We start from the raw sequence: 12,122 nt of genomic DNA on the forward strand, positions 1-12,122 counted from the left end.
TAGTTAAGCATGAGAGAATGCACCTTGCTAGTGAGAGCACATGGATAAGCAAATGATTATCTTAAGCATCATGAAGTTAATCTTGTACAAATACAATAAACAAACAAGGACTGTAAATGTCCTCCCCTTTAAGTATTTGAAAAATCTACCAATTGTGTAATGATGCTATGCAGTGTTGCAAGACACATTGAGTATCAGTACCATTTGCATACATACAGGAGTTAAAACTAACAGCCACCACACCACACTGCCAAGCACTACACTTACTGAATTACAAGTACAATGGTAGCAGGCAAAAGCACGAAAATCTGTACTAATTTCTGAGAGACAATGAACTCTCTTGTAGATTGCACAAGCTCACATGAAGTCCGGAAAAGAGGAACAATTATACCATCTGTAGCACTGTCCACTTTTACTGACTGCCCACTGACACTGTCATCTCTCACCTGCACCTACAAATCCAGGTGTCTTCAGCTTAGTCAAAACATGCTATAGTTTTGATGCTTTATTCACACAAATGAAGATTCCTCCAACAAAGAAGTATGCTAGTTCAGTGATGCTGTTAAATTAACTGTTGCTAAAACAATAAACCACTTACAAAAGTAACTCCAATCCAATTACAGGACCTTCAAATGTAGAATTATTATTTGTCACTAATTTCAAAAGCTGTATCTGCATCTCTAACAGCATATTTGAGGGGGAAAAAAAAAAAAAAAAAAAAAAAAAAAAAAAAACAAAAAACAAAACAGTCTCAATACCAAAGTTTTAAGAGTAAAACCTTCCAGTAATTATCTTTGTATGGTTTGGAATCGGTTACATTCCTATAAAAGGTATTGTAGCTGCATCAAAAAGGTCTTGATTATTTTTTCATGCATACTGAATTTGTTTTTCATTTTCTTTACAAAAATACAAAATAAAGTCTTCATATGTAGTGCTACTAGTGGGAGACATTTCACTTCAATAGATTCTCTGTTTAAAACATTTGTATCTCAAACACTAAGGTCTGCCCATTTGGAGATGCACACACACCCAAACTCAACTTCCTCCTGGAATTTTCTTCTCCATGGACTGTTTGGTACACCTTTTATTCATCTTCTGACATAAGAGAAGGCAAATTAATAGCTCTGGATCTTTCCTCTCAGCAGGAAAAGACTGTTTCTGCAAATTTTATTCAGTCAGTCAGTAACGTGCTACTTGAAAAAAACAGCTGTTTAGTATATGGAGAAAACAAACTAACCATTTCATATGCACAAAATACTTGAGAACTACTCAGCTGCATAAGGAAAAAATCCATTTTGTATTCTGTCATCCTTCATCTCTCCTACTAAATCAGAATGCAAAAGGACACTCATGGCCCTTATCATTCTGTGCAGGAGCACAAGACAAGGAACAATTTTGTCCATAAGGTATATGCTTGCACGTTAACAAAGGCATTGCTGATGAACACCATTAATATAGTGCCAGAAACCCAAAATGAAGTGCTATTTTAATTATTTCCCTACTTCATGATTTTTAATATCCAGGAGAGGAAGTAACTGACTGAAATTGAAGAAAACTACCTATTTTCTCTTCAAAAATTAAAAATATTATGGCATAAATAGTTTGTCTTAAAAACACAAAATTCTGGAAGTCACCATGTGGGCCATATTTCTTACAGCATTTCTGAAGAAAAAAAAATCACCAGGCTATCAGTGAACGTTTTTCACACACACAAACTCACAAATAGCAAATAATAACTATAAAAAAAGGCAAATGGAAACTTCAGTATTGGAGGTAAGATAGGTGGATGTATAGTGGGAGAATATACACAGACTCAAAATTACAGCCCTAAAATGACTAATCTGAGAGCCAGACATTGTGCTAAAAAGTGAGATTTCCACATCTGTGATGCAGAAGTATAGGAATCACATACAAAGACTAATTATTTCTACCAAAACACTTGAGATAAAATAATGATATGAGCTTATTCTTCTTCTCTTCTATAAAAGGTCATCAAAACAGCACTACGCTATAAAGCAATTACACAACACAAAGCCATCAGATTAGTATGAGGGCTGTTCCAAATGTAAGAGTTATTTTATTATGTTAGCCCATCTACCGTCAGATGTAGATGGTGGTATCACAGCAGGGGCTAAACCTTTTCCCCAGTATTTCATTACATTTTGTTGCCATGAGACAGGTGGCAGCAGAGGGACAGCCTGACAACATGGCATCTGACATGGAAGTGCATATGAACCAAAGGTTTGTCACTACATTCCTCCATGCAGAAAAAATGTCAACCACTGAAATTCATTGGCAATTGTAAACATTGATAGAGATCAAACAGTGGATGCGAGCACAATGAAGGTTAGATGCTGCATTTCAGCAGTGGAGACAGTAGGTCACCTCCACTGGTGGAGATTTTTACAAGCATGACGTGTATGCTCTTGTTCATTGCTGGAGAAAATGCATAGCAGATGGTGGTGGCTGTGTTGAAAAAAATGTTATGTAGCTGAAAATTTGCTCAAACTGTTCTTATGTTCTTTGTGTCCATTGTAGGACTCAGTTAATGGAATTAGACAGAGCTTACTTTTGGAGTAACCTACATATTTTCATTTTTCTCACTCCTAAGAAACCAACTTAGACAACTGCAGAATAAAATGAAAAAAATGTGATGGCAAAAATCTCATGGAATTCAACAAGAAGTTCAGAGTCTGGAAAGAAGCTCTGCAGAAAAGGTATTATAGATTCACACAAAGTTGAACACGAGACAGTTAAGTGCCCTTAAGGCAAGTTAATGGTACTCTTAGCCACATTAGGCAAAGTAATACCAGCAGATCAGGAGAGGGCACGGCTGGAGTACAGGACCAGTTCTGGGCCCACCAAAACATTAGATACAGAACCATAGAATGGCCTCAGTTGAAAAGGACCTCAAAGATCACCCAGTCTCAATCCCCTGCCATGGGCAGGGTTACAAAACCATCAGGCTGCCCAGAGCCACATCCAGCCTGACCCTGAATGCCTCCAGGGATGGGACATCCGCAACTTCCATAGGCAACCTATTCCAGTGTGTCACCACCCCGAGTGAAAAAACTCCTCCTAATATCTAACCTAAACCTCCACTGTCTCAGTTTAAAACCATTCCCCCTTGTCCTATTGCTATCAACCCATGTAAACAGTTGTTCCCCCTCCTGTTTATATGCTGCCTTCAAGTACTGGAAGATCACAAGGTCTCCCTGGAGCCTTCTCTTCTCCAAGCTAAACAAGCCCAGTTCTCTCAACCTTTCTTCATAGGAGAAGTGCCCCAGCCCTCTGATCATCTTAGTGGCCCTCCTATGGGCCCATTTAAAGAGATCCATGCCCTTCTTGTACTGGGGCCCAGGCCTGGACACAGTACTGCAATTGGGGCCTCACAGGAGCTGAATAGAGGGGGACAATCACCTCCCCTCTCCCTACTGCCCACTCCTCTTTTAATGCAGCCCAGAACACAGTTGGCTTTCCGGGCTGCAGGCACAGACTGCTGGCTCATGTCCAGCTTCTCATCCACCAGGACCCCCAAGTCATAGTATCATAGTATCGTGCGAGTTGGAAGGGACCTTAGAGATCTCAACAACATAATGCTCACATTTAAGAAAAGGCTACTGTAGTTGTAAACTTATAGTACTCAGCACAAAATAATATTTTCATATTAATCAATAACAATATACACAATGACTAAAAATGGTTCTACTGCCAAATCCAATGAAAAATTAATTACCCCATACACAGCAGACTACTCGGGAAACTACTTTTGAAAATACTATTACAGCAGCTAAAAAGCAACCGTAAGTTTGGTTTGAATTCCTTTTGGTAGAATAGGTTATTAAACAGCTTTCCAGCACACCAGGTGTTCAAAGCACTGGACATATAACCCTTCTCTTCTACGTGTAAGCATATTCACTGGTTAATCAAGTGAGACATCCAAAACAGAATTAAAACATTAATTGAAATTCAGTAATTAATTTAGAATTATTCAAAATCAATTAATTAATAGGCTAAAGTAATATAGATTTATCTTTACTCGTTCCAGCTCCACCTCTGCAAAAAATAAACTGTCATATATGCTGACAGAATTTGTTGGTAACATCCAGGAGAGCTAGCAGTTCAAGTGAAAGCCAGACTAACAAAAGTGATTGCTTTAGTAATTGTCATTTCCAAAATTAACACCGAAGGCTGCACTAAATAATGAATACAAGCATTCTAACATGAAGATATGCAATTGAATTTGAAAGTTCAGCAATGCTTTATGCTCAGTATCACAAACCTGATGGTAATACACTGAGATGTGCTCATTTAATATTTAAGTATGTGCATGGAAGTGTAAACTTACTTTAAAGGTTTTATGTACTTTCATAAGGTGGCAAACACACATCCTTCAGAAAACCAGCAGAATACATAGATGATTACTAAACCTAACAAGTCCTTAATGCTCACTGATTGCTATAAAACTTTTTCAGTGAGAATTTTTCACTCTCTGTGAACTTGCTTCTTTCACAGTTACAGATCTGCAAGTCAGCATTTACTTAGGCCTTCATCTGGAACATAGAACTTCCAGCCAGGACAGGGAAACCCATACAGAATACATAGTAATAAAACATACTAAAGTACAACACTGAATGAAAATAAACAACTCTGCTTTGCAGTGCCAGAGTAACACTAACAAAGTGTCAAATTATTCAGCCATAAGATTAAGAACAGAGTTACCAACACCACTCATCCATACATACTGGGAAGATTCCAGTGACACAACAGTAACGCATAACAATCACACTTCTTCACTAACTACCTAAGTTATGCCAGTAAAACTTTCATGCGTAGCACACCTGTAAAGGTTTATTTAATTTTACATGAAAGCAGCCCTACTGAAGGCAAAAATCTGAGTAAAACTAAAAGGTCTTGTGGTGAAAAAATAAATAAATACATTCACACAACTGTGAATATACAAAGTATATTCATAAAATACAAAGTGGTCTCAATCATTTTCACCACCTCAACTATTACTATGTAGCATTAACATCCACATGTAACAATTACATCTGAAATATGAATGCAAAAATCTCCACAAGAGATTGAGTTCTCTTACTATCCAAAAAGAGATTTTAAAAGTTTCTTTAACAAAATTAAAACAGCCCCCTTTCCCTTCCCAATAACCCAGCTACTACTGCATCTTTCACGGAAAACTCCAGGATAAATCAGTTATTTTAATCACTTAATATTTCTAACATTTCTGCAGGGAGCACAATGATTTCAAAAACAGGTGACATGCAGAGCAGTACAAAATTTGACCAGGAAAGCATAAATGATAATAAAAGGATTCTAATCCAAATTAGTGCTGCTGCACCTGCTGCTTTTTAAACAAAAGAGAAAAATAAATAAATACTGCCCTTAGACAAAGGGAAATAAATCACCCAGTAAAGTACAATAGCCTACTCATAACTGCAGAGAACAAGAGGTAATGTTTTCACCAGGAGTACAAGATAACACATGCTTTGTTGAATGTATCACAGAAATAGTGGTATAGAAGCTAACAAATATGCACATCAGCTTTGAAACTACCTACAGAAGCCATCAGTTCTCATCTTAATTAAGCACAATAAATCAAAACAACTACAAAGCAGAATCATACATTGCCTGAGTCTGCAAGAACAATCTTGTTTCAGCAGAAAAATACTAATACAGTAGTTGAGCTTCTGCCTTGAAATTCTTATAAAACATTATATATGCTTAACAAAACATTTTATACACTGTTTTTCTCTCCATTATTTTAAAGAATTCTTTTCAATTATAAAAATATAAAATGCTCAATAAGATCCATCTGTTCTACTGGAATATTTGTATTGGCAATTATGTAATGAAAATAACAGCAGAAGCAAGTAATTTTCGTATCTTACTTTCCCAGCTTCTTAATCTATACTTTGATATATTTAGGTCAAACCATCTGTTACTTCTTTTCCTCATCACATTACCTACTAATTATATTACTTTAAAACTAGCCTCTACATAAAAGTAAGAGCAAGAAAACTACAGAATTAAAATAAAAATAAACATAATACTTATAATGACCATACCTAGTAATAAGAACCGCATTATCATGGTGGGCAATCCCATTTTCTGGAATGGTGTTTCCATCACTTTGGTGGGAGAGAATGGATTTCTGCCACTTACAGAAGCTATCGAGGGACTTGTCTGCATGGTGGTTTATCTCCAAGTTTGGCTGCAATACAACATGCATACCAGAAATGTTCCAAACAAATTACTAAGGTCAGTTGTTAAGCCTTTTGAAGACTAAATTGGGACTATAATTAGAAGCAGTGGTTTCTAGGAATAAACTCTTCTTGCCAAATTTTATCTCTGTAAAATCTGACCCCAAGTTCAGTTGTGTATTACTGAACAGACATTCCTTCTGCTCCAACTTAAATAATGATTATGTCAATACAAGTTTTGTTTTTCTTTTTTTTTTAAAAAAAAAAAAAAAAGAATCTGAGTATGGAAATATAGACATAAAAATAAAACTGACATACTCAAAAGCATATTAATATTCACCTGAAGTAAAGAACAGATACTTTTGAAATAATACGTGGGAAACATTCCTTTGAAATGTTTTCATCTTGATTATAGTAGTGAAAGATTACAAGGCAGGTTTTGTACTCAGATGCAGCCATTTCAAGCAATAATTGAATAATTCTATACTACACAATAGCATGATTTGTATTTCAGGGATATAAAGCTGAAATGCAACAACTCTTACCTGATCTTCAGTGAGGACAATTAAACGCGTCACTATTATATTCACTACGTTTCCTAGACTGGAATCACGATAAAGTTTGGCAACCTGACCTCCAGAAAATAAGAAAAGACACAAAGTCAGACAAGAAACAGCACATATTCCCTAAATTGTTAACCATTTGACTATCTTCCTGCTCAATGCATTTACATAATGTTAAAATTAACATTACCTAAGTTACTTTCTGGATGAACAAATGACCATTCAGTAAAAACAAATACATTTCAGTCATAATTTTCAGTCAAAATTGCTTATAGTTTGTTCAATAAACCATCCAACATAAAGAACCTTTGGACTGTTGGTTTAAATGTAATAAAACTATGCAATTTTAAATTCTTATAATTACATTCAGATTGAAGAAAAAAAAACGTAAACGATCACAGCATATCTGACAGAAACAGTACTGCATTTTCCCCCACAATGCTAATAGTTACCATATTTCAATTAATTCTTGCAAGATGATGCACATTTTAAGACATTACTATGCCATTAAGTAAATACTTTACAAATACTTTGAGACCTCAGAATGCACATGTTAATATTGATACTGAGAAGGATGAAACTTACAATATTCATTACACTCAAAATGTAGTGCTCAATGTCTTTGCGACCATGATATCCCACCATCATTTTGTCCGCTACTACCAGCGTCTCCACAAACCGCTCAAGGCTTACTGATCTCTTCTGTCGATTATGACTACTTAATGTGTCATTGACAGGAAGTGAAGTTGGAAAAACAGATCCATCACTCATCCACCAAGGTTTCCTGCTTCTTGTGAGGTCTTCTAGGAACCAAAATAATTAAACACTTCAGAGGGATCACTAGTAAAACTCATTCAAATGCAGCTGTTTTAAGTTGAGATCATCTTTAAGGACTCTAAAAACAACTTTTCTTGAGGCAAGGAAAACTCAAGGTTATCATCTTCAAATTTAAAATACCTCATAAAACAAACTTGGTTTTCCTTTTTAAGTTCTGATGTTCTGAACACTCCTTAGATTGTCTTAGCATTACAAATCATCATCATCTCTCAACAGATCTAATCCTGCACTGCACATCTACTCTAGTACTAAAGATTACTTAATAGTTAACCATGGGCACATTTCAAAACTTTAAGGGTAAGAATGAGATGGCTGCAATACTCAGAAATAAAAAACATATTGGAAATTTTTTAAAAAATAACAATCAAAATTAAGGTTAAAGGTATCCAGATATGCTAAGGAATTAAACACTTCAAAACGCAATACTGCTTTTATGCAATATATCAGTCATTACAAACAGATGAAATTATCAGAGATACAAACAGCACGTACTTTCTTAGAACTTGAACTCATGTCCTTCAGAGCAAAACAGAACACCCCTTCCCTGTAAAATGGACACTTTTAATATTAAGTATCCCTTTTTCACAAAGATCCATGCAAATCTCAAGCTCAATAAAGCCTACAAGAAGCTGAAATCACATAAAAGGGGTTTCAAAATATTCAAAGTATTCTTGCTAGTTATGGATGAACTTAATAAAACTAAATGGTTGGTACATTTTTAACTGACTGAATGAGACTGCACAAGTGATCAACACTAGAGATGCAGCCTTACCTCTCCTACAACTGGTTCAGCTATGGATAAGCTGAGATACGTCCAATATATTCTGTGAAAAGCCAATATACAGTCCAGCTAAGCCAACTACTTCATAGGGTAATAATTACGCCACAAAACATGTATATTCAGGACACAACCAGGAATACTTCAGTAGTCCCACTGTTGTGTGATATTTTGAGTGCACAGAGTTGGCTTTAAAAGGTCCATTATTTCAGGAAAGGTGAAAAAGGGAAATAATCTAGGCAGCTGACAAAAATACCAGAAGTAAAATTATTCTCATTCTACAATTCAATAATTCTATACCCATCCTAAAAAATAACATCAAGTAATAAAGTCTGGAGATGATTTTAAAATCAACATCAAGATTTCTACTGGCTGACATCCCACCTCTAGCAAGTTCAAAATTGACCTAATTGTTTAAAGATTTTCATCTCACTGAATAGTGATTTAAGAATATTTAGAATTTTATCTGGAAACTTCTGTGGTAAATTAAAAAAAAAAAAAATTAAACAAAAAATCAATGACTCAAAGAGTAAATGGTGCTACCTGGGAATTTCATAAAAACGCTGAATACTTCATAAATGCAATATTGCTTGCATATTCATTCATAATTTTTCACTCGAAGATGCAAATCTGTTCTAAACATTTGAAAACCAATGAACTCAGAAAACCGTCAACAACAACAAAAAAAAGTAATGATTCTTCTGGACTCATCCTCACACCATTTTCAAAACAAAGGCCTCAGAGGACTTCAAGAAAACAAACATTTTCCGCTTTCTTATCAAATGAGAATCTAAAGCTTCATTTGATTTCAAAGTAACGGGAAGGTTGGAAATAATCCTGGGTACTGACACTTTCTGATCTATCAGTTTTCATGCTATTCTGTAGTTTGAAAACAATGAACAATGCCAACAAAACTTTCTTTAAAAATCACTGAAAACTTTCGTGGAAAATATTTTGACAAAGATACTTTTGAGTAAATCACATTCCTAGATTAAAAAGCTTACATCAACACTGAGCATATCTATTGGGAAGTAAAATAAAACAAAGGTAGGTGAAGAGGAGGGATCAGAAAAGCAATGTAATTAACCCCAAAGTAATGAGTACAAAAGCAGGAAATTAGATTGTAAACTGCAACTGAAAAGAAATCCAGATGTACATAGAAATAAATGGGTGTAGGCAGAGTACACAGTAACAGCACCCAAGCTTTAAGTCAGTCCTTCAAAGGCACTAGATATTAGAAAGGAGGAGAGATGAAACAACACAACACAACACACAAAAAACAAAACAAAGGTGATCTAAAAATGCAATAGCAATCTACTTGAATATTCTCACAGTTCCACCTTACATAAGAATTACATACTGGTTTTTTCTCAATATTAAGCAACCTCATTTAATGTGTAGACAAGCATTTTTTTCATTTTAGAATATACTGACTATAGCATTTGGCATGAATAAAATCATGACATGAGGCAGCATGTAGTAGTACCATCCCTATATAATCTGACACTTTGCAGGTTTCATGTCAATTTTTACTGTTTCTCAATCATATTTTTACCCTATTCTTCCCTGATTTTCTTTTGTACTGATCACTAAAATTCTATTACATACTATGTAATAGTATGTACTACACTAATCAGTCCACTTGATCACTTCAGCAAATTCTGCTCATCTCTTCACTAAACTCTCTGCATTACTTTCTATTACTGCAATATTTCTTGGAAAGGTCAGAAATAATTCTCTCCTTGTCTCTCAACAGAAAATCTTCGCCACTTCCCCATGACAGAACCTATACAAGGTAAACTTAGGTGTAGATTACAGTGGTAGAAACTTGACAGAACAGAATGCAATCACAGCAGCACTTCTACACAAGAATATTCCTCCCAGTATACTATACCGGCAACAGCATCCTGAAGGTACAACCAAAACCAGTTTTTCAGACAAAATGAAAGGTATTCTGCTAGAGATTCAGTTACAGTTTCGTCAAATCTGCATTTAAGTGTTTTTATTGTTGTTTTTCTATTGAATTGGAGATTTCTCAGCTTCCAAAAGTTATTACCCATCTTTATTTCTAACACCTGAAAGCTGGGAAACCAAAAAACAACATTCAGTTTTGTTTCTTAGATATTCTGGGGATGCTTGGAATGCCAAGAGCCCTTATGGGAAAAAGGGTTAAACAGTGCTTGGAAAATCAGTTTAAAAGATTTGGTAGCCACACAAACAACATTAAAGCAGCATGCAATCTGTAAAGGTACAATCTTGTAGTACTGGGAGGAACAAAGCTTGCCAGAAATTTTCTCTGAGTTAAAACACTATACGGACCAGCAAAAAGAGAAGGAAGAGAAGTAAATGAGAATGAGTAGTGTCAGAACTGCAAAATGATTTTGTACTTTAGTGTCTAAGGGTCTCAGGTGGTGACAAATGTGAACTCAGGAAAAGCAGAAGAGCTTCCAAGGATAATGGCAGCATCAACTATGTAGGAAAAGAAAAACAAAGAGGCACAGATGCTAAGGATTACTGAATGTTTAAAAACAAAAACCTCATGCAAAGCTCTGATCAGCTTCTGGTCTATAACATGGGTATTGTCAGAACACTTAGACAAAGCACAACCAAACTACCTCTCACTTCAATGAGAAATGATCTCCCAAGCATTAACAGAAGATAAGATCTGATGGTGCCAATATCCTCTCTTTTTCTACATAAATTCTAATGGCAAAAGATACACAGCAGTGCATTTTTACAATCCCTTCTGCTAATTTCGACATATTTGAGTATCAGCATTCCCTACAAAATGAAATAAAAAGATAGATGTTTCACAGATATCCACTGAAAAATGCAAAAAACAAACAAACAAAAAAAACCACGCAAACAAAAAAACTGGATCATCCACATACATCAGTGTTCTTATTTTACAGTCAGCACATAGTAGTCATCAGAACTGCTTCATAATAAAGTATGTACATGAAATAATGCTTCCTAAACTAAAACAGAAGCTGTATTCAAAGTTTGACACATGCTAGACAGTTAGCTGGACTACTCAGGAAACTTCCAAGAACATGAGCCTCTTCAGACAACACATGCCGTCAGTTTAGTCAGCCAGCTAGGATTCAGAAACTGTAAGAAGCTGAAAAAAGCTGCATCAAAAAAACCAAAAGTATATATACATATATACTTTTATATATATATATATATATACATACATACACACACACACACACACACACATATATATATATAAATGCTTTTCATTCTTAAGGAATTTGCCAGCTTGTCCTATACAGTGAATGTCATAGAACACTGCTGTGTAGGACAGTACTTCTAAAAACAAAAAACAGATAAACAACAAGGTTAAAACATTTTTTCTGTTATGTAAAAATACACTATTTTAAGCACTGTAAAGCTAAAACAACTGCTCATTTTCTCCAAGCTGTTCTATAGAAATTAGTTTCTGTTGCATTTTAAGCAAACCATTTCAAAATTAGGAGTACTTAAAGAGTTTTTTTGTAGATGTTAAAATTGTGCTTCACAAGAAAAATACCCCTCAATCAAAATCATAGAATTCTTCCTGCTAGGTACCTGTACAACACATACTAAACTACTACAGAATAACATCAACCCAGCAACCCAAACACTAAGAGTTTAGAAATTCTAAACCATAAACCCCTGCTTATTGCTTCAGGTGTAAGGAAACACTGTACTATGTACTAATAATGTACAAAATGTACT

At 35.2% G+C, this 12,122-nt stretch overlaps 1 protein-coding gene across 1 annotated transcript in view; it reads right to left on the bottom strand.

Moving 5' to 3' along the window:
• ADAMTS6 (ADAM metallopeptidase with thrombospondin type 1 motif 6) overlaps window positions 1-12,122 on the bottom strand; it is a 146,468-nt gene that overhangs the window by 119,449 nt on the left and 14,897 nt on the right. Inside the window, exons 5-7 of the mRNA XM_072359310.1 lie at window positions 7,370-7,587; window positions 6,767-6,850; window positions 6,087-6,232 (exon numbers count right to left, since the gene is read on the bottom strand). Of these exons, the coding sequence (XP_072215411.1) occupies window positions 6,087-6,232; window positions 6,767-6,850; window positions 7,370-7,587 (448 nt within the window). The remainder of the gene's footprint in view (window positions 1-6,086; window positions 6,233-6,766; window positions 6,851-7,369; window positions 7,588-12,122) is intronic.

The sequence above is a fragment of the Excalfactoria chinensis genome, chromosome Z, assembly GCF_039878825.1.
Source record: "Excalfactoria chinensis isolate bCotChi1 chromosome Z, bCotChi1.hap2, whole genome shotgun sequence".
NCBI lineage: Eukaryota > Metazoa > Chordata > Aves > Galliformes > Phasianidae > Excalfactoria > Excalfactoria chinensis.